This window comes from Aethalodelphis obliquidens, unplaced genomic scaffold, assembly GCF_003676395.1.
Source record: "Aethalodelphis obliquidens isolate GAN/ISIS:26980383/991018 unplaced genomic scaffold, ASM367639v1 scaffold14, whole genome shotgun sequence".
In the NCBI taxonomy this organism is placed as follows: domain Eukaryota; kingdom Metazoa; phylum Chordata; class Mammalia; order Artiodactyla; family Delphinidae; genus Aethalodelphis; species Aethalodelphis obliquidens.
Genome location: NW_020837958.1, coordinates 26,067,228 through 26,089,704, shown reverse-complemented (window position 1 = coordinate 26,089,704; position 22,477 = coordinate 26,067,228). Strand labels below are relative to the sequence as shown.

The 22,477-nt window shown below is 45.5% G+C and overlaps 1 protein-coding gene across 14 annotated transcripts in view; it reads left to right on the top strand.

The window, feature by feature from the left end:
* Nucleotides 1-22,477, top strand: part of NAV2 (neuron navigator 2) — an 856,213-nt gene that overhangs the window by 710,249 nt on the left and 123,487 nt on the right. For all 14 annotated transcript variants that reach the window (XR_003434512.1, XM_027115202.1, XM_027115201.1 and 11 more), the window contains one exon: nucleotides 22,338-22,460. Coding sequence is in view for 13 of the 14 variants with exons in the window: in XM_027115202.1 (XP_026971003.1) it covers nucleotides 22,338-22,460 (123 nt within the window). In the remaining variant the exon portion in view is untranslated. The remainder of the gene's footprint in view (nucleotides 1-22,337; nucleotides 22,461-22,477) is intronic.

Below are 22,477 nucleotides of genomic sequence, written 5' to 3'. Positions count from 1 at the left end.
TTTTACTGATAAGAAAAATGAAGACCCAAGAGGGTAATCGTTTACTTTATTGTTTTTTAAGCCCATGGAGGAGAGAAAAAAGATGGCTGCCATTCTGCTATGTCTTTCCCTTTGTGTGCAGGAATTTCAGCATGATCGTGGTGCCTTTGTTGCTTTGCTCTAGCTGGGTATTTTCTGCTTCTCTCCGGACACCCTCTCTCATAGAGTCTGCGGGCTCCTTTTTCACTACTGAGTGCTTTGCAAATGTCCCTTGAATGGAGAGAACTATGTCACAGGTAGACCTGAAGGTCCTCTCTTTTTCCTGTTCAGCCTTTGCATAGCTCTCATCTAGAAAACCCAGTCATATTTATCTTTATCTTAAGCATATAGATCACTGACAACACCCTTTCCAGCTCTTTTTCAAGGGCCAGCAGCTACAGAGTGGCTCAACAGATTTATGATAGCAAGGTTGGAGGATACCAAGTTCGAGTTGAGGTGAAGATGAAAAGAAACATTTGGATGAGGTTGGGAGTATTCTGGCCCTGAGACAGTAAGCCCATGTTGAAAGACTCAAAAAAAAAAAATAATAATAATAATAGACCATATGTGCCTGTACTCAGATCAGGATAAGAAATTTAAGTTTTGTTGGCAACTCATGATCCTCTCATTATGCTGCTCTGGAGCCGTGGTGTGATGGAGGAAACTTTAGACTCGTGGTCAGAAGACCTGACTTCATATTCCTTGCTTGCCAGCTGTGGACCTTGGCAAATTTGCTTCCTTTTCTGAGCGTGTTTCCCACCTGTTCAGTGGTAGCCTGCCTCTTAGGTGTTTAGTGAGAAAGAAAGGAGATAGTGTTTCTAAAGTGTTTGGCACATATAGAATGGTTGTTCCTTTTGGGCTTTTTGGAATTATGCATCTATTTGCCTTCCTACTCTTTTATCCTACTTAGAACACTATTATGATGATGTAATGCTGTTTCTTATTCTTGAGCACAATAGCTAGATATCTGCTAACTGGGTCAGAGTCCATCTGTGTATTAGGGTTCTCCAGAGGAAGATAGGATGTTGCATCTCAAGTCCAAACACAGCCTGGAGGCAGAATTTCCTCTTCCCTGGGAACATCTGTCTTTTTTATCTTTTGGCCTTCAACTGATTAGCTGCGGCCCACCCATATTCTGGAGAGTAATCTGCTTTACTCAAAGTTTACTGATTTAAATGTCAATCACCTCTAAAAAGTACCTTCACAGCAGTATCTAGGCTAATGTTTGCCCGTGTCTAGGTCTCACAGCCTAGCCAAGTTGACACATAAAATTAACCATTAGTCTGCCAGCAGACCTTGTTGTATGATCAGTAGAAATGAGTCATCTGGGCCAGGAGGCAGCTTACCTGTGGTCTAGAGACAAAGAACAACACAGCTTGTAGAAACATCTGTGAGGGCTCAAGGCTAGTGCAACCCCCCCTGATATGACAACAAATCATGATTCTGTGCATGGCTTGGAAAATCATCACATCCCTTCCAGAATCCCCAGGTCCTAATAAGAAATCTCCTGAGAAATGGAGGTTTTAACCTTTCCTCTTAACCTTGAAATAACTACAGAGTTAAACAGATACCCTGGCATGATACCTCTGGAGTGCTGATGATTTTTGAGACCCCGAAGTGAAATAAGGTCAGAGTCTAAGGAGAGGCCCATGACTGTCTCCAGCATCTTCCAGCTATAAATCAAGCCCACATTCACCTCTTGATCTTGGGACAAGAGGGAGATGGGGGTCTGTGGTTCTCTCTGCTGCATCGTTGGAGTCCATGTCCCAGTTCCCAGAGCTTTGTGCTTGTAATCACCCGGTCATCTGTTTTGAAATGAGAAATTTCACATACTTGAGCAGTGAAGTTTAAAGGGTGAAGTCAGCTCAATTTTTTAGAAACATGGGACAGAATAAATGTGGTCTTGGCTCTGCTGAGATGGGAAAAGACCACAGAGAAGTCGACCAACAGTGCCTGCTAGCACGTGTCTTTTTGCCTGTCCTGCAGTAGCGGTGCTGTAATTCACAACAGCTAAGTTGCCTTGGGATCTCTGTCATGTGCTGGGCACTCTGTTGAGCTCGTGACATGCATTGTCTCACTTACTGTTTACATCAGTTCTTTGAGATAAAGGCTGTTTTTCGTCCTTTTTTATGATTGAGGAGACCAAGCTCAGAGAGGTTAAGTTACTTGAATGGGTCACACAGGTGGTAATGTTACCGAGTCCAGGCTTGTACTGCTCATGACATGACAGGCCAATAAATTGAGAGACGAGTTGTTGGGGCAAGGAATAGTGACTCTGTTTGCAAAGCCAGCAGATGGGAAAGATGGCAGACTAGTGTCCCAAAGAACCATCGCACCCAAATTAGAATTCAGGCTTCGTTTATACTAAAAGAGAGGGAGTGTGGTTGGTCCTTGCAAACTTCTTGGTGTCAGAGTCCTTTGTTCTTGCAGCTGCCCATGTAGGTCAGGTCACGATGTTCCTGTAAACCTCCAATAAGACAAATGTTATGCTCTGTTCTGCAACTTTTTATCTCTATATGAATGGAAAAGTGTTATACCTTTAAAGGTCAGAGCCTTGAGAACTACCCTGTATACTTCAGGCAATTGGCAACATTCTTAACTTGTAGCAAAAACAGTAGAACGCCAAGTAAAAGAAACAGATCCAATATGGAGTCTGATTTGTTCTTCCCTATTACAGTAACAGCTGGAACCAAGTGTTTAACTGGGCTGGAATCCGAGCCTGTGCTCCAAGAACTCTGTAGTATGGCTTCTCCCTGTAGCTCTGATTATATGGAAGGCACGACCAAAAGGGAGGAGTGGGCATCTGTGGATATTGGAAACCCTGGGTCTCCCCTATGCCATATTAGGGAGCATAGGACTATAAAGAGAGATGGAGGGCAGTGTTCGAAGGGTAAGGCTTGGAGGGCTGAGGTGCATAGGAACTTGGAGAAATACTTGGCCAATGCTTGTGCGAGGACCAAGGAGGCTGGCTGGGGAGGGGGCAAAAGCAGATACTTTTATTTACCTCAAAAGCATTATTTCATGTTTCATTTCCGTTAAATATCACAGGTCTTGGCTGTAGCTTTAGAAACACTTGCATCAACATTCTCCACGTGCTGGTGCGCAGAAAGTGAGCCGAGGCAAAACTGGTTCTGTGTGTCTTGGAAACAAAAATCAATGAGATGGTCAGAGTCAGGAAGGTTCAGAGCTGGAGTCCCCCTTGCAAGGTGATTTCTTGAAGCACCTCACCACAGCCTAGCTTCTTGTTGTAAAATCTCATGAAAGTGGAGATTTCCATCACCGGCTGTTTCCAGCCTTTGTTGATGTGATACTGAATTTCTCCAAGGAAATTCTAGTCGTGTCGCCTCCCACCCACTGCGAACCCAAACAAAACACACAATTACGAGCTCAGCGCCACCTGGAGACCCCAGAACCATGCACGGCAAGTTAGAGCTTTATTAAGCGAGTGACTTTTGCCTTATGCTGGGGGAGTTGTTAATTAAAACCACTCACCCGTTAAGTTGGGAGAGAGGGAGGGAGACAGAAATTGAGGACAGCTAACAGACTGGTTTCCCTTCCGCCTTTGCAGGCTGGCGTAGCTATTTTAGACGCGGACACAGACTTTACGCTTGAATAAACCATGCTCCAGAGGTGTGTGCAAGGTTTCCTGGGAACAGCTTTCATTCAGTGCCCTGAAGCCAGGCCTCCTGCATACAAAGAACCTGCCAGCCTCTGACCAAGTATGCATAACAGTTAATAATAAGGATCATGGTGGTAATAATAACAACTACCTGTTATTGTTTACTGAGCAATATTAAATGCCTGGCACTGTGTGCAGCACTTTATATACCTTATTTCCTGTCAGCCTTGCCGTAATCTGTGTGGTCATCTGCTCATTCTCCTGACAAGGATGTGGGGGCTTGGAGGGCATCAGTATTTTGCCCAGGGTCGCAGAGCCTGGTGAGTTAGGGAGCCGGGACTCAAATGCAGACACCTGACTGCAAAGCAGAAGTGCAACCACTGTGTTGGGTTTTTACTGAAAACCCTGTAAGTTGTGTAAACATGTGAAAAATCTAACTCCTCTTCTCCCCTTCAAATCTATTTCTTCTCCTGTATTTCCACATCCATTTCTCATCCACAGCCCAGAAAGCATCTCAGACTCTTCTGTTCCCTTGTTCCTGGAAGGCCAGTCACCAAGGTTGATGGATTCCGTCTCCTCACTTTCTCCTGCCATGGTTCCCTCTAGTGTTACTGTTCATGTTTCTCCTCCAGATGAGTTGCATTCGTCCCCTCCTTGCTTTCTTTGCCTCTGATCTCGTCCATCCAACAAATCTATCCTATACTTGGGTGAGAAAACTCCTTCTAGAGTATAAATCTGATTACATTATCACTTGCTTATAATTTCTCAGTGGCTCCACCTTGCCTGCTGGGTAAACTCTGTGTTTGAGTTTCCATGGCTGTAATAACAAAAGACTTGAACATCTGGCTGCTTGAAACCAGCATTTGGTGTTGCTCACAGCTCTCTGCCTCAGGAACCGGGACGAGGTACAGCGGAGATGGCTTGTCTCTGCTCTACCGAGTCTGGAGCCTCAGCAGGGAGGCCCCCAGGGCTGGAGCTGGTTTGATAGCAGGAGTACACGTCACTCCACAGCTTGTTCACGCACACGTCGTAACACTTGGATTGGGATGACTTGAAGGTTAGGATGCCCATACCTCCCCATGTGGCTTGGCTTCCTCACAACATGGAGGTCTCAGAGCCCCCGAGGACAAGGGATACAGTGAGCAAAGCAAAGTTTTCCTTTTCTCATCTACCTTGGAAGTCCCAGAGTGTCACTTTCACTGGACCACATCGGCCAAAGCAGATTCAAAGAGGGAGCATAGATCCCACCTCTCAGTGGGAAGGTCACCTTGAAGAAGACCACGTGGGATGGAGACGTTGCTGAGTCATCTTCGGAAAGTTACAGTCCGCCACATCCTACCCCCTGCATTGTCCAGCATGATGACACACAAGGCCCTCCGTGGTCCCACATTGGAGTGTAAGTTTCATGGAGACACAGCTCGTCTTCCTTACTGACCACGAATCTCCTGTACCCCACAGTGCATGGCACAGAAGAGGCCCTGCTTTTCTTTGGGGAGCTAATGAGTGACCTGCTTGCCCAGCCTCGTTTCTTGTCATCTCCACCATCCCCTCACTGCCCGGCCCTCCCCCACGCACCCTGGTCCCGCCACTCTGGACCACTGACATTTTCCTTGATGTACATACCACACTCTTAGACCTCTGTGCCTTTTGCACGTGGCTGCTCTGTCCATAAATCCCTCCCCCCTCCATTCCCATCCACCTGCCACAGTCCTTTAAGTATCTGCTGAAGCTGGGAGGCCTTCCCTGGCAATGCCAGCAGACTTCGCCTTCCTCCTGTGTCCCAAACACCTGGTAAAACCTCCCAGATGGCTCATCTCAGTTCCTTTTGCTTTGTCTGTTTGTATAACTGTCTATCCCCTAGACTAGGATATCCTTGAGCAGAGGGATTGTGTCTTTTTACGCCTGCATTTCTAACATTTTCTACCATACCTGCTGTATGGGTTTAGTGACATGTTTGGAATGAAGGGAGAGGGAAAGAGGGTAATTATAACAGTGGTACCACTGCCGCTGATGATACTGCTGTTGCTGGTAATAACGGCAGCCAGTGATTGTGGAGTACTTTTAACATGGCAGGCACTTTTCAAGTATTGAATCATTGGATTCTTAGGGAAATCCTAGGAGGCCTATAACACTGTTACTATCCCCATTTTATAGATGTGGAAACTGGGGATAAAAGACGCCACTTGTCCAAGGTCATCCAGCTACTAAGGGGTGCAGCCACCTGCTGGGTTTTAGGTTCTGAGACCCAAAGATGTTTCTTGGTTTTAGAGAGCTCTATAAATCCTAACCTTCAGCTGATGAGTAGGATAATAATGTGGGAGGTGAAAGAGTAGCTGCTGGTTAGACAATGTCTGTTTTGTTCTTGGTGCCAGGTTTCAAGAGGTTCAGAATTAGGCAAAGGTTTGTTTAGGGAAGTGTGACGAGGAAGGAAAAAGGGTTCAAAATGTAATAGAAATATCTGTAGAAACTAGATCTGCTTGGCATGGACAATACTTAGAAAAGCAGTAGGTTCCAGAGGACCAAACTCAAATTGTGGGTGGCAGTTAGACTTTCACTTTTAATTTCCGAAACACCAAGGTTACTGTTAATCAGTGTAAATGAAAAACATGCTAAAAATCAGACCTAGTCAAAGTGGGCTGGGCTCTGTTTTAAGGACATAAGCCTCCTGTTCCTGAGAGTAATCAAGCAGAATCTGGAAACCTGTGTCCACATGTTGTAGAAGGGATTCCTGTATGAGGTGAGAAGCTGAGAGAGAGGACCTGTAAAAGTGTAAGATTCAGGGAGTCCAGTTCCCATAGGAATGACTGAGGTCCTGATAAGGATGGAGCAGAGTTGGGCGTCGTGTTCAGGAGAAGGTCTCTTTGACAAGACTGGTTTCCACAGGTCATGCCAGCCTGTGGGTGGTAGCAGGACACCAAAGCTGTCCCTTCGAAAAATGTTCTCACCCATGCCCCCTTCAAATAAACACAAGAATCAGACCCGCTTCTTTCCCTCGCTGCAGGTTCTGGTCTGGCAGATGTCAGAGTAGCTGTCGAGAATCACTGTGAGCTCGGGCTGCACACCTGCCGAGATGTTACTGAAAGTTACACTTGTTAGGTTGTATAGTGAAAATGATAGATTTTTAAAAATTGAAAGATAGTTGATTTACAATGTTGTGTTAGTTTCAGGTATACAGCACAGTGATTCGGTTATATATGTAACTGAATATATCTATTTTATATACAGTAGTGTAAATCCCAAACACCTAATTTATCCCCCCCTTCCCTTTTGGTAACTGTAAATTTGCTTCCTATATCTGTGGGTCTATTTCTGTTTTGTAAATAAGTTCATTTGTATTTTTTTTTTTTTAGATTCTATATATAAGCAATATCATCATATAACATTTGTCCTTCTCTGTATGGCTTATTTCACTTACTATGATAGTCTCTAGGTCCATCCATGTCACTGCAAATGGCATTATTTCGTTCTTTTTTATGACTGAGTACTATTCTATTGTATATATGTACCACATCTTCTTTATCCATTCATCTGTTGATGGGCATTCAGGTTATTTCCATGTCTTGGCTATTGTAAATAGTGCTGTTATGAGCACTGGGGTGCATGTATCTTTTCAAATTAGAGTTTTCTCTGGATATATGCCCAGGAATGGGATTGCTGGATTTTTTAAAGTGTAAAATGTTACAATATTGAATAAGCCCACTCTCACTATGCAGGGTCGAGGGGGTGTGGCTTTGCCCCTGCCCTGTTTGAATGATTCCTTCAGCTCATCTGTCTCCCATTCTTGTGAAAGTGGAAACGTTTGAACCAGTGGAAGCGCGAGAAATTCAGGGACCCTGTGCCTTTGTACAGCACCAGCCAGCTGTTGTGACTGCAGCTCCCCCTGCCCTGCTAGCAGGTAACTTGAGTATCCTGTAGACAACCAGCTTTTGCTTGATTCCCGCTCTGGAGGTCACCGGCCGGGGTTCTGGCTCCCTCCCAGCCTGCCCTTCCCGCCAGCGCTCCAGCTGCCGTGGGGGTGCCCTCCGGATGTTCACCGCCCGGGCCGCTCTGTCTGTCCCCAGGCTGGCTGGTTTGCCTGGATTCTTGGCTGCTGGGTGTCTCCTGCCCAAGTTACCTGCCGAGCTCCAGCAGCCGCCTTGCTGTGGGGAGACACACCTGTCCTTCTTGCAAACATGCCTGTGGCACTGTCCAGGCCCATACCTGTTGAAATTCTACAGGGAAGCAGTTTTTGCCTTTCCAACTGAACTCCCTGCTCTACTGGTTTCACTTTTTACTCCTTTTTAGAACATCACGGACAATGGGGAATTCAGCCAGGGGGCAACACGCCTGCCTTCAGCTCAGGTTCATGAGCCACTGAGAGTGGCATTGACCTTGTTCCTTACACTGGGTACTCTGCTCATGCCATGCTGTCCCTTGAATGGGACCTATGACCCCTCCCTCTAAGCCTTTTCTCACTAGCTGCCCCTGCCTGGGGGACCCCCATCTTCCTAGAAGTCTTCCTTGAATCCGTTAGCTAACATAGCCTCTATTAATGTATTTGACTTTCCTCTAAGTAGATGCAAGGATGTCTCACTTCTTTGTATTCCCCAAATGTTTAACACATATATCATACATTAAAGCAACTTAATTCTAGGTTATTATTTATTCTTTCATTTAGTCTACCAAGAACATTTGTTAGGTACCTATCTCAAGAATTCTAGGCAGAATCTAGGGACTGGGCATAGTGAAGCAAAAGTACAAGCTTGAAAATAATAATCATAATTATAATAATACTGGTCATACATTTGTTGAAGTCTTTGGGTGAGAGGCTGGAAGACGAGGAGATAAATAGGTAAACAGTTAAAACAAAACGGAAAAAAAAGCAACTAAACTTTAATTTTATCGTAAAAGATTTATTGAACACGATAAATTTATTGAACACAAAAATATATTAAAATGAAAACACATCAGTGGCTGCTTTCTAGTTGTGTTTCCTTGGGTAAATCACTTAAACTCTCTGAGTGTCAGTTCTGCATCTGAGAAATCATCAGACCAAGTAATCTTCGGAACCTCCCACCACCCCCCGATCTAATATTCTATAGTTCCGTAAGACTGTGTATTATTGGTGTTTTTCTTAAATGGTTAATGGTTTTTTTTTTAAATAAATTTATTTATTTATTTTAGTTTTGGCTGCGTTGGGTCTTCGTTGCTGTGTGCGGGCTTTCTCTACTTGTGGCGAGTGGGGGCTACTCTTCGTTGCGGTGCACAGGCCTCTCATTGCAGTGGCTTCTCTTGTTGCGGATCATGGGCTCTGGGCGCACAGGCTTCAGTAGTTGTGGCTCACAGGCTCAGTAGTTGTAGCTCGTGGGCTCAGTAGTTCTGGCTCACGGGCTCAGTAGTTGTGGCTCGCGGGCTCTAGAGTGCAGGCTCAGTAGCTGTGGCGCACAGGCTTAGTTGCTCCGCAGCATGTGGGATCTTCCCAGACCGGGGCTCGAACCCGTGTCCCCTGCATTGGCAGGCGGATTCTTAACCACTGCGCCACCAGGGAAGTCCCTGTTGGTGTTTTTCTTAATGCCTGGTTGCATTTAAGGTGATGTTTTAGAGGTACAACCTTTTCAGGCTGGGAGGTGGGTGAGATGATCTTAAAAGACATCCAGTATCTCAGCACTAAGATGCTAGAGGAGGCAGAGCATGGTGAGTGAGGCCACCGCACGTCAGTGTGCAGATGAGCAAGGTGGGTTTTTTAAAATTCTTTTCCATGATGGTTTATCACAGGATATTCAATATAGTTCCCTGTGCTATACAGTAGGACCCTGTTGTTTAGCCATCCTATATATAATAGTTTGCATCTGCTAAGCTCAAACTACCAAGCCATTCTTCCCCCACCCCCGCTCCTCCTTGGCAACCACAAGTCTGTTCTCTATGCCTGTGAGTCTGTTTCTGTTTCATAGATAAGTTTATTTGTGTCATATTTTAGATTCCACACACAGATGATATCATATGGTATTTGTCTTTCTCTTTCCAACTTACTTCACTCAGTATGATAATCTCTAGGTCCATCTATGTTGCTGCAAGTGGCATTATTTTGTTTCTTTTTATGGCTGAGTAGTATTCCATTGTATATATGTACCACATCTTCTTTACCCATTCATCTGTCAATGGACATTTAGGTTGCTTCCATGTCTTGGCTATTGTAAACAGTGCTGCTGTGAACATAGGGGTGCATGTATCTTTTCGAATTATGGTTTTCTCCAGACAGATGCCCAGGAGTGGGGTTGCTGGACCCTATGGCAACTCAAGCACGGTGTTTTAATCATTGAGGAGCACATCGTTTGTTTTTTGGAGTTTGTACCATGTTGGACCCCACAGGCACTTCTTGGAGTAGGACAGACGTTTACCAGCCTTAGTAGAAAAGGGCATTTTTCTGTGGCTCACATGGGAGAGACCCAGGCATTTTCTGGGGAGCGCCAAGGTGGAGGCTGGGCTGATTTTTTCTTTTTTTCCGGTGGCCGTTGGTTTGTGCAGGAAGCCCTTTCAATTTAGAATTTTGTTTTGTTTTTAAGATTTTAAGAATTTCAGCATGCCCTGTTTTACCAGGATTATGCAGTACAGCTTCTTTGGGGGAAGGGGTGGGACCCCAAAGAGGCAGCTGTGAGATCTGCCTGTCGTGGCTCAGGGCAGGGAGGGGCCCCATCCCCACTCTCAGCCACAGTCTCGTTCCTTCTGTGTGAATATATCCTGAGACACTTCTGTGACTGTACGACGCATGTTCAGATGGCCTCACTTAATATGGAGGCCTGGTGCTCACGTAGTTCAAAATCTGAGCTCTCCAGGAGGAGAATGGCTGGTTCCCATTCTCACAGAACTTTAACTCGGTGTTTTTCAGACTTAAAAAAAAAAAAAGCAGAAACTCTCATATCCCTTAATGTGAAGACATCACACTCTGAATTGGGGGGAGGAGGAATGTGAGAGTAAGAATAAGTGTGTCTTTAGAGAATTACCGTCTCTTCAGTAGTTACACGCGAACCAAAATTCTGTCAAACTTTATAGAATACCTTATAAAAATCATTGGGCCTTTTTAGTTGTTTGTTTAAAGTGGTAAATTTATAACATCACATATGCTTTTCCAAACTCCTGCCTCACCCCAGCGACGGGCCCACTGCCATGGAGACCTGGTGTTCTGGCTGCTTGGGTGCTGTTTCTGAAGGTGACCCAGTGCTCATGGACAAATGGAAAAGCACACAGGGTCAGGCATCCTATGTTGTCAGCTGTTGTGTCTACTGGGCTTGCCGGATTTAGTGGCAGGTAATTCGAGTATCCTTGGGGTCACCCAGTTTTGGCTTAATCCCTGTGCTTGAAAGCCAGAGGCCTATGTACGTATTTCTTTGTGTTGGAAATACATTTATCAAATTCCATTTAGAATGAGTGCCCAGAATAATGATTTTCTTAATGAAAATGTTACCTAGTAGAAATTTAGCATCTGAGACCACACAGTGAATCCACTGTACATTTTAGATCCTTTGTATTGATACACGTATGTCTGTGTGAACTGTCTAATTTCCTTGCCCCAACCCAAGGCTGCCTGGCAAACACCTTCTCATCCTTCAAGATGCCGCGTGAGGGTTTCTTCCTCTAAGAAGCCTTTTCTGGCCCTTCTCCCTGCTCTGGCCCTTGCTGAACCCCATGCAAACATTGACATGTCTGCTCTGGCCCTTGCTGAGCCCCATGCAAACATTGACATGTCTGTTCCCCTCACCCCTAAGCCCCTCAAGGTCAAGGACTGGATCTGATTCTTGTATCCCTAGCACCCAGGCCAGTGCCTGCCTGACAGCAGGGGCTGCATAAACGTTTACTGAACAAATGACACCACCTCAAAATGTGGACCATCTCTAGGGCAGCAGCCTGCATAGGGCTGTAGTGCGGTGCTTCCTGTAGCCTCCCAGCTGCTTTCAGAAATCTTTGCTGAGGTTGGGTGATGTCCCAAGGCCTGCTTTATGTCTCAGAAGGGGTTGCCCCCCAGTTACGTGAGTCACCTTCGTCCTCCACCTGTCCTCAGTACCCCTGGGCATTTCTTTGAGCCACAGTGTAGATACGACAAAGTGAAACTTACATAAACCTAAAGTCAAGTGGCAGCTGGCTTCTCCCCAGTTTGGAAGTGACTCTGGTTACTACCTAGCGGTGTCTACATGCAAACAAAAGGGAAGGAGACTCTGGATGTCCGATTCCCACCGCTGGGAGCTCTAGTCATCTTGGAAAGGAAACGCACAACCCTGAACACCAGCACAAATTCCGTCGACTCAAGGTGAAAAGTGAACTTGTGTCGTACAGAGCTTTAGGGGTCGGGGAGTCATGTCAGAAATCATGGGAATGATAAGGTGTAGCAGCAACCGGAAGATTGGCAAGCGTGTCCCAGTGCGTGAGAAGTGCCTGGGAGGATGGATTCTTTTGAAACAGCAGGTTATTTCAGGGTAAAGGCATCTAATTATGACACCTCTGCTGAGCCCCCCACAGATGACCCCCAGCACTCTGTATTCAGCATAGCTGGCACTGCTCACTTACGTCCCTTCCCAGTGTGGGCTTCCACAGTTGGACTGTTCTGGGGCCTGTAGGCCTGAAAGTCCACGCGCAAGAGTTAACTGATACTTTAGAAGAAACTTAGAGTTCTAACAGCTCTTATCAGGCCGTGATCTGAGATGGAGGGGCCATTAGGAATCAGGGATCGGGTACTCTTTTTTTTTTTTTTTTTTTTTTTTGAGGTACGCGGGGCTCTCACTGTTGTGACCTCTCCCGTTGCGGAGCACAGGCTCCGGACGCGCAGGCTCAGTGGCCATGGCTCACGGGCCCAGCCACTCTGCGGCATGTGGGATCTTCCCGAACCGGGGCACGAACCCATGTCCCCTGCATCGGCAGGCAGACTCTCAACCACTGCGCCACCAGGGAAGCCCGGGATCGGGTACTCTTAACATGCGTGTTGCCTCCTTAATATACAGGGCCAAGACTAGTTATTATAAAGATTTGAAAGTTAAGTTACAGTTACACTATAGTCACATTATGGTGACTTTTTAACTAACTCTTAGGGAAACTGAGGTCAGTCTAGCTCACAGTTCCTCCATCCAGCTCTCAAGACTTAAGCCAGCATTTCTGACAGCTTGATCCTGACTGCAAGAAAATTATTTAACCAAAAAAAAAAGGAAAGAAAAAGAAAATTACATGTCTGTTAAAAATACAGATTTGAGGGAAGGGATGAACAGGGGAGGACAGGACGTTTTTAGGGCAATAAAACGTTAGCTGTGTGATACTGTGACAGTAGATACATATCGTTATGCACTTGTCAAAACCCATAGAACTGTACAGCACAGTGAACTGTAACATAAGCTGTGGGCTTTGGTTAACAGTGTATCAATATTATTGATAATAATGTTAGTTATTAGTATCAAATAATTATTTGTATCAAATAATGTATCAATATTAGTTTATCAGTTTTAACAAATGTATCACACTGATGCAAGATGTTAATAGGGGAAACTGGTGGAAGGGGAGAAGGAGTTTAATGGAACTCTACTTTCCTCCATGCAGTTTCTCTGTAAACCTCAAAATGCTTTAAAAAAACAAGGTCTATTTTAAAACGCAAATTTGGGCCCCACTAATGGCATTCTGCATCTGTGAAGCTGGGACCTTGGAGTCTGCATTTTCCTCGGGTTCCCCAGATGATTCGGGTGTATTCTAAGGTTTGAGAATTCCTGGATATCAGTCAGTCTCCTTTCACCATCTGTTTCATTCCAAGAAAGAGCTTAAAGGGGCTTTGTCTAGAGAACCGTCTCCTGTGTGCTAGAATGTGTTTCATCTTTCAGTAGGTGGACAAAAAGCTTCCTGCTCGTGCTAGAAATACCTGCTGTAATCCCACAATGACAGTTGAACCACAATAAAGAGAATTCAGGCCAGACCAAATTCCAGACATGGGGACTGTCAAATTTCCAAAGCATGCAGCCTTTCTTCAGTAGGGTACCCTGCCAACACCCATTTTAAACAAGCATAGTTATGGGTTGTAATGAAAAATTTATATGTGTGTATTTATTTAAATAGGGGTCATAAATAGGGATAAATTGTTATAATCCCTGGCTCTCTGTGTGACTGTGTATTTTATTAGTACAGTTACGGATTTATATGTATAGCATTGATATATGTATAGATCTGTAGGCAAGCTAAACCGAAATGCTCTGGTAATCAGTGCTAGATGGAATTTTGTTAAACTTGTAAAAATCCACATTACATTTCGCAAAAGATGCAAGAACCATAGCAGCATGTTTCCTCACCATGCAGGAATTTTCCCGCTGGATCAGTCTCTCCTCTGCTAGGAGTTTGGTGGAGGCAAACCCAAACCCACAGCAGTGGTGAGATCGAGTCTGTGTGCTAGAAGCCAGGGTGACTTGTGAGTTACAGTGATGCCATGTGCCAGCGCGAAGTCTGTTTACAGCAAAGACAAGCAAACACCTTGCTCTGCGGAAACTGTGTATGTCGAAGGGACCGACTCAGCCAGGATCCACTTCTGCCCTAACTCCACAGAGGGGCCACTAACACGGGGCCTGGGTTGGGGTGGGGGGTCTGTGACCTGACTTGAACTGGATACATGTTTTATTCATACGAGAAATAGGCTCCATGGCTTTCAGGGGTTTCTCTGAGGGGTCCACAACTTAAGAAGATTTAGGAATTTCTGCTTCAGATGGTGGTCTCTAAACTGCCTTTGGTTGCGTCAGAAAGAGCTTGTTCCTCCATTAGATGCTATATTTGTTTTTTAAACATACATATGCTTTGTGACTGAAACACTGTGCATACTATAATACCTGCATACACACAGGATTTACAAGGGACGTGATAAGAAATGAATATAAACAGAAGCATTTTCGTTTTCACCCCTGTGGGTCATCTTATGCTCCCCACTACAGAGACCACTGCTTGAGGTCACTGCTTTCCTTTTTTTTTTTTTTTTTTTTTGCGGTACGCGGGCCTCTCACCGTTGTGGCCTCTCCTTTTTTTGCGGTACACGGGCCTCTCACTGTTGTGGCCTCTCCTGTTGCGGAGCACAGGCTCCGGACGCGCAGGCTCAGCGGCCATGGCTCACAGGCCCAGCCACTCCGCGGCATGTGGGATCTTCCCGGACCGGGGCACGAACCCGCGTCCCCTGCATCGGCAGGCGGACTCTCAAGCACTGCGCCACCAGGGAAGCCCTGCTTTCCATTCTTTAATGCACATTAGAACGACGTGGGGACTTTGTTGAACTGCAGGGTCTGATTCGGGAGTTCTGGGATGCCACAGTTCCAATAAGTTGCCAGCTGCCGCTGAAGCTACTGGTTCGGCGGCAGGTAGAGGATGAGGCAGGTGTTGAGTTTTGCGGCATGACCCCTGCAGTGTGCCTTCTGTTCTCTTCAAGCAGCTTTGCAGCACCTATAGCTTTCGGAAATAAAGTCTGTGGCACCACATTCACCCAGTGAGGCTTAATGGACCCCCCTGGGACCTTTTGACTCCTCCTTTACTCAGGCCTGCCTTTTCCCGCTGTTACCTCTGTCTCCATGGCCTGCTGGAGCTGAGCTCTTGCCTGACTTGCTTAGCAACGTCTTTGCAGTGCTCCCCAGAGAGGCGTGCTCCGGTGACTAGGTAGCCAGAGTAGGCTCCAGCCCTGCTGAGCCTGGCTCACTTCTGCAGACTTGCCTTCCTGCTACACCAGGCTCAGAGAATTGAGCCAGGGTTTCCCCAATCGTCTGACTCACTTCACAGCCAGGACTGACTGGATGAGACGGAAGTGAGATGCAGATGAGCCACGGACGGAGCTGGTGCCCCTTGAGCTGTGGATGCTCCCTGTTGGTGGCGCCTGGCCATTGAAGGAACTTCCCTGCAGTGAAAGTGACATCTGTTTGCCGTAGCCCTGTTCTGTGCTCTGGCCTCGGGTGGCTGCTCCAGGATTCAGCGAAATAAGGGCAGATTTTGCTGGAAAGGAAAATTGAAGTCTCATATCCTCCTAAAAAGAGCAAGATACCAGCTCGGGGATGTCCTGAAGAGCCAGCTGTCCTAGAGCACCCTGGGAAGTCGTGCTGATCTCTGCCCCAACCCTGCTCCGAGCAGGAAGGTAGGAAACTGGTCCTGTAGGGGCAGCAGAGTTATTGGAGGAGTTCCCTAAAAGACATGAACACCAAAGAAATGTTTCTTGATGATTTGTGTGGTCTAGTCTGGATTATTTATACCTGAAGTCGTATTATTGCAGGGAAACCGAATGAAGAAAGACATTCGAAACTTAGACTTTCTCTCTGAAGGCCGCTGCAAGTTTCATTTCACTGTGTGTCAGTTTGGGGTGGTCCATGATAGAGAAGCAGCAGCAACCTGTTCTTTGATTAGGACTCACCTTTATTTGATTTTCAGATATTAAGGCTATGCAGTGGGTAGGGTCTTAGAATTGCTCTGTGATACGTTTCCGTACTTGTCATTGGAGGTGAGGGCAGCAGCGGGGTGGATTGGTAAATGAAATATGCCATAGTTGTCTCAGATTTTGTGCCTAAAACCTGAGGGCAAAGCAGTTTCCAAGTGTTTCATTAGTAAAATTTTAAGTGTTCACCTAAATTTTAGTGCTGCAGTCTTACTATTATTATTTTTGCTGGGGAGGAAAACTGAACTCTCACATCCTCCCAAAAAAGAGCACTGCAAAGTTTAAAAATCTGGATTTTTCCAACCATGTTTTTGCATTTCAAATGCATCTTCTCCCCTTAAGTCAAATGGAGCAGATTCTTTTTTGTCACTAAGATCAACTTTCTTCAAAAGGATTCAGGCAGCTTTGTTAGACTTGCTTGTCAGTTTGTCCTTCCATGACCCAGAGTGAAATTTATTCATCTGACTTCTAAGAGGCCCTAAACTAAAGGGATCCTTTTACAGGTTGGTCCAGAAACTCAATTTACATCCTAATAAACTTAGAATATAAATGTCAGGCCTATTGTAATGGAGTAGAAGAGCACTGTGAAAGCATTGGTTGTTTGGGGACTTGGGTGTTGGTGAAACTCGAATGCAAGGTCTTTTCATCTGCCCACATCATTTTCTTTAACCTTATACAACGAAGTATTTGTTGATGTATATGTTCATATATTTAGATTGATGTTGGCAAGGAATAGTTTTTAAATATGCAGTTCTTTTATTCCATTTTTCTTTGCTATGGTCACATTTAAACCAAATGTGTGTCCCAGAAATACAGACAAGCTGACATTTCTTTGAAGAAAAGTAATCACTGAGGCTCGATTTTTTTTTTTTCTGTCGGTATTGCTTTCACTTCTTGCCTCTGAGAGTTTTAAATTTTTTTATGCTGTGCTCTATTAGGAATACACTGAAATACATCAGGGTACATATTTTTCTCCCTTCCCATCCCCTCTCACCTCCCCCAGTTCTTGACAGAAGGTGATTTCCTCTGCGATTAGTGCGCCAGCCCGTTTGTGTTCCTTATGCACCAGGTTGGGAACTTTGGGAAGGAGGGGTCCTCTTTCCCTCCTTCTGAAGGTGACTCACGGAGCCAGTTTCACTTGTTCTACATTGTTGCCTCACTATGTACATGTAAAGAAGGAGGAGAGAGCTGTTGACAGCGTTGGACTCAGAATTTAGCGTATTTGTTCTGACAGGTCCTATGAGATTCCAAAGGTTTTTCATAGCTCCTGTCCGTTACACAGGATGCACCTATTTTGTTGAGAAAGTTCCTTGTCATAGGCTTGTTGCCTTCACAGGTCTCTTTTAGATGGAGGGATGGTGAGGTCTACCCTGCAAGTCTGGTCATTTCCCGAAGGTCTGGGGTGACTCAGACAGGATCCGGACAAGTGGCGTGTTCTGAAAAATCTACAGGAGATATCAGTGAGACAGTGCTTGCCAAAAATGGAGTGTTGAATGGTGGAGGAATCGAAAACCTGTTACTCACTGTTTTACTACCTTCATAGCTTCCCTGGCTTCCGGGCAAACGTCTCAGCCCTGCCTGGCCTCCCAGCCCTTCCCGACTGTGCCCCAGTCCCCTTGCAGCCCAGCTCCTGTCTTTGTTCCTGCTGCTCTGGCAACAGTGAACTACTTCCCATCCTCTTACCCTCCTCTTTGCTTTTGTACATGTTATCTATGTGCCTAGATGGATCCTCCTCCTTTGGCTGGCAAACTCCTATGCACCCTTCAAAGGCCAACTGTGACTCCTTCCCCTTTATGCACAGAGCCTGTCATACATCCGTCTGGAATACGGCTTGTCCTGCAGTAGGAGAGTTACCTATTTACATATCTGAGACCCTTGTTGACTTTGAGCTTCACTAAGCAGGACAGGAATGAGACCTTTCTGTCTCTGTAGCCCCAGCCTGGCACAGAGCACGTAATATTTGTGGAATTGAAAGGGGAGGAGGGACTGCAGAGTCACTACTCAGAGATACGAGCCATTGCTGCTGCTGATAGTAACAGCAGCTAATGAATTTTAAGGGCTCCTGATATAGCAGGCTCTGGGCATTATACACACTGTCTCAGTCTACCCACCACGGCCCTGTGAGGTTAATCTGTAGTTTCACTCATCTTGCAGATGAGGAAACTGAAACTTGGAGAAATTACCCTCCAAAAGTGGCAAAGCTGGGATTAGAACCCACCTACCTGTACTTGATCTTGACCTCAGTTTCCTTGTCTTCATCTAAAAAATAGAGATAAAAATAACACTTGATAAGATTCTTTTGAAGATGTCATGACTTATGTGAGGCACTTAGCACAACACCCAGCAAGGATCAGTGACCGTTAGTATTTGCTAACAATGACACACACAAGGGCCCTCAGCTAGCGAGGGGCAGGGGATACTTTGAACCCAGGACTCGCTGACAAGGTAGAGCCATGCTCCTAACTCTGATGCTCGTGGGCCACCCCAGGGTGCCCCAGCCTTGAAAAGCAAGAAAAACACCCCACAGACACCCTGTCTCTTTAGCAGAGGCTCCCGCTCTCCATCCAGGAGCCTCTGGGGAAGCAGCGGAACCTCCACCCATCACTGCGGAACTGGGGAGGACAGTGTGGAAATTGTTCAGTTGCCTTGGTGGCTTAGGACCCCAGGAAGCCAGCATTAGGATATTACCAGCACCTCATTAGGCTCCAGCACTAATTATTTATTTCTCCACGGAGAAGGCAAGTGTAGCCCTGGTGCTCAGGGATTCAGTCCCTAGATCAGCTGGTTCCTTTCCTTCTGACCTCAGGCAAGTCACTGCATCTCCACGCAGTGGGAGCCTCTGATAAAGCTGCATCCCGGAGATGGGATGCAGCCATCCCTCCCAGCCTCCTGAGCCGTCAGGAACATAAACCTTTACACCTCCCAGGGCGAGGGCTGGTCTTTTAAATCAGCACACCAGTGACGGCTTCATCTCTAAAATTATGCTTCCTAAAGGGATGAACTGACAGCAGTCTATATTAATGCATTCAGTAGCCAATTCCTGTAGAAATTTGAGTTGAACCAAAAAATATATATTTTTCATTGAGACCAGAAGAGCTATTAAAAATATATACAGAGCTTTTTATAAATCAGACTACTGTATTTGGTGGATAATAATTTTAGAAGTAAATACTTTAAGTTCTTGAGTGTGAGTCTGGTTCAAGTGACAGCTATCTCCAGTGCTGTGCTGTCTTGCAGTGAGAGGACATAGAATTTAGTTTGAATATTAAAAAAAATATGATTGAATACGTTTTTACAGATCTCTGGGAGAAGAGGTAAATTCCCTCTTTTCCTTAACCACTTCTGACTCCTCCCTCCCTCCTTCCCTCTCTTTCTTTCTCTCTCTCTCTCTCCCTCTGTCTCGCTCTGTCTCTCTGTCTGTCTGTCTGTCTGTCTGTCTGTCTCTCTCTCTCTCTCTCTCTCTCCCTCTCTCTCTCACACACACACACACAATGAATGAAATAGATTTGTAAAGAAACTAGATCGTTGTCACATTGGTTACATTCGATTCTGGCTTTCAGTCTTGGGTGCATTTGAGAAGGCAGAGGATCCTGATTTATCCTTGTCTCTCCCCTCCTCTCTGCCTAAACAGAATCAGAATTCCCAGCAGCAGTTGACAAGCTAAGTTAGCATATCCAGTCCCATCTCTCCAAGGCCCCCCACCTTCATCGGGGGTCAGTTTTTGACACCACCATCTTGCACCTGGTGTTAGTGGGCTGGGGGCTGCAGCACATCTCAGCTTTCAGTCTCTGGAATGCTCACCAGCTCTTGGCCTTCACAGAAAGCCAGGGCTGTGTATGTGGGGGCCTCCGTCTACATGCCCGGGTAAGTGTAATTGCCCAACCGTGTGTGTTGTTTCACCAGCAATAAAAATCCAGCAGGGAAATGAATGCTAAAATTAGTTTGTCCTTTGACAAGATCTCCCCAGTTGAAAAATTTTTGTTTATCTATATGGCCGAGCAGACTTTGCTAAAATCGAAATTAACTGCCTTGTTTAATTGTGCAGCAGATTGTGTTTTGAAGAGCTTCCACTGAAATCTCCTTGAAAGGACATTTACTCTAGAAAGTCTAGCCTCTGGCAGAGTTACTGCATTTTTCTGTAGGTGTTTTTTTTTTCTCCTTATGTTAATTGTAGGATGCACACATGAAGTCCACCACTGGACCCAGGGTCACTACATCTGTTGGGTGACTGGGTGGGTGGGTGGATGGATGGGCAGATGGGTTGACTGACAGGTAGACAGTTTAATTGCCATATGTCTTAGATGTCAAATTTGCTGACATTTAAGAGCGAGAAGAACCTGTAATCGGTTTCCTCCCAAAATGTTTTTTGCTAAACTTCACCCTATGGCTGTATCTTTGGGCTTCATTCAACACAAGCAATATTTATTAAGCACTTAGTATGTGTTAGGCACATGGGATATAGATTTGAACAAAATGAAATAGTCCCTGCAATCAAGGAGTTCACTATCCAGTGTGGGAACCAAGCATCCAAACGTCATTACACAGATAATTATTTAACTGCAGCTGCAATCGCTGGGGTTTTGGGGTTTTCTTTTTTCCTTTTTCTTGAGGAATAAGTCAGATACCATAAAATTCACCATTTTAAAGAGTACAATTCGTTGGGTTTTAGTATATTCACAGGGTGGTTTTTATCATACAGTTGAGTGAAAAAAGCCAGTCTGTTGTGTTATTTTACTGGTGCAAACAATCGGTTTGACTGACTTCAGCAGATTTTCCATTATGCTGGCGTTGTGATCATTAATGTCATAAACGGGGGGTGAATGGGGCCATCAGAGAAGTCAGTTCAGACGTGGTATCCTGGAAGCTGCCCTAAGGGAGAGTTCTTTTGACCCAAAACAGAAGGCCCTTCTCACCCAAGATGGCTTCTGTGAAAACTTTCTTCTCTGACCCTAAGTTGACCCTACTGGTTCTGGGAAACCTCCACAGCATCTTGTAAGTCCATTTTTCTAAGAATATATCCTAAGAAGTTCCTAAACTAGAGGTGGAAGAATCTCAAGGATTGAGAACCCTCAGGATCTATGCCATATATTCTAAAGCCAAGATACCAAAGGCAGTGAAACGTTCCATGATGAGCTCGGCTGACTGTTGCAGCAAAACAACCACTCGTTCATTGGTCTTCTTACTTCCTATTATTTGACTTGAAATGCAAATCACTTGCACTTTCAGATGCATTGCAGGTCAATCTGATGGGGCCCGTGTGGGAATTTAAGGGATCTGAGTTGGATTCTGGCTCTGCTCGAATTTTGCTTTGAATTCTTGTTCTCCTCTGGAGATGGGGGTGATGGCACAAGCAGTCTCCTTTGTGGGGTGTCGTGGAGGAGCAAAGGTCCATGAAGTAAAGCTGCTTTGGACCTGATCTACCTCCTACTGGTAGCTAATCTTTCAGGAACTGGTCTGATTGATAGATAGTCAGCCATCTATACAGAAAGTTTCAGGGGTCTCCCCTTCCCCCTGACTGATTTCATCAGAAGATAGCTTTGTGGCATCACCGAGAGATCTAGAAAAGTAAAGGAGCATTACTGTTATTCAGAGAGTTTGGGACACCCCCCCTTAAGACATCAGTATCAGAGGTGAAATTTACCCTTGTAGCTACTTCAAGATGATGACTGTCCTAATAACATCTTCTGTTTCTACGATCTTATACAAATTATAGAGCACTGTGATATTCCTTATCTCACTAATTCTCATGTCCACCTTGTGATGCAGGAAGGCTGTGATATTCACACAGTTTAGATGAAAAACACAGGACTCAGAGAAATGACTTGCCCACGACGGCAAAGCTGGCTCTCGTATCCTCCATCTTTTCTTTCTTTTCATCTTAAAAGCTTGCCTACTTTTTCCACTGCACTGTTCTGTAACATTTTTCCCTATGACTTGCCGATGACTTGTCAGTTCCATTCACAGTACTTAGGTAAAACACCTGCTTGTATAATTGCTGACATTAAAAAGAATGTCATGAATGCATCTGACAGTTAATTTTATTTACTAGTTCCCTTCTGCTTCATAGGTTCCTGTGAGCTTGGGTTAATTAAGCCGACTTATTTTTGCTAGCAAGCTGGTGATCCTTTGGGTTGAGTCAGCTGAGTCATCCCTGGGCTGTGATCAGTGACAGAGCCTTGGGAAAGCCTCAGTTCCTTCCCCCTTAGAGCACAGGGTGGCCATGCAGGACTTCTGGATATGAACTGCAGGATGGCACAGGACCTGCCCTTAACCATACCTTTGTGTCATCCTCTTCTTCTTTCAAAGGTACATGACCGATGGTGGACTTGGCCTCTACACCCGCCGCCTGAACCGGCTCCCTGATGGGATGGCTGTGGTGCGGGAGACCCTGCAAAGAAACACCTCCCTGGGCCTCGGAGATGCTGACAGGTAAGCCTGCTCCACTT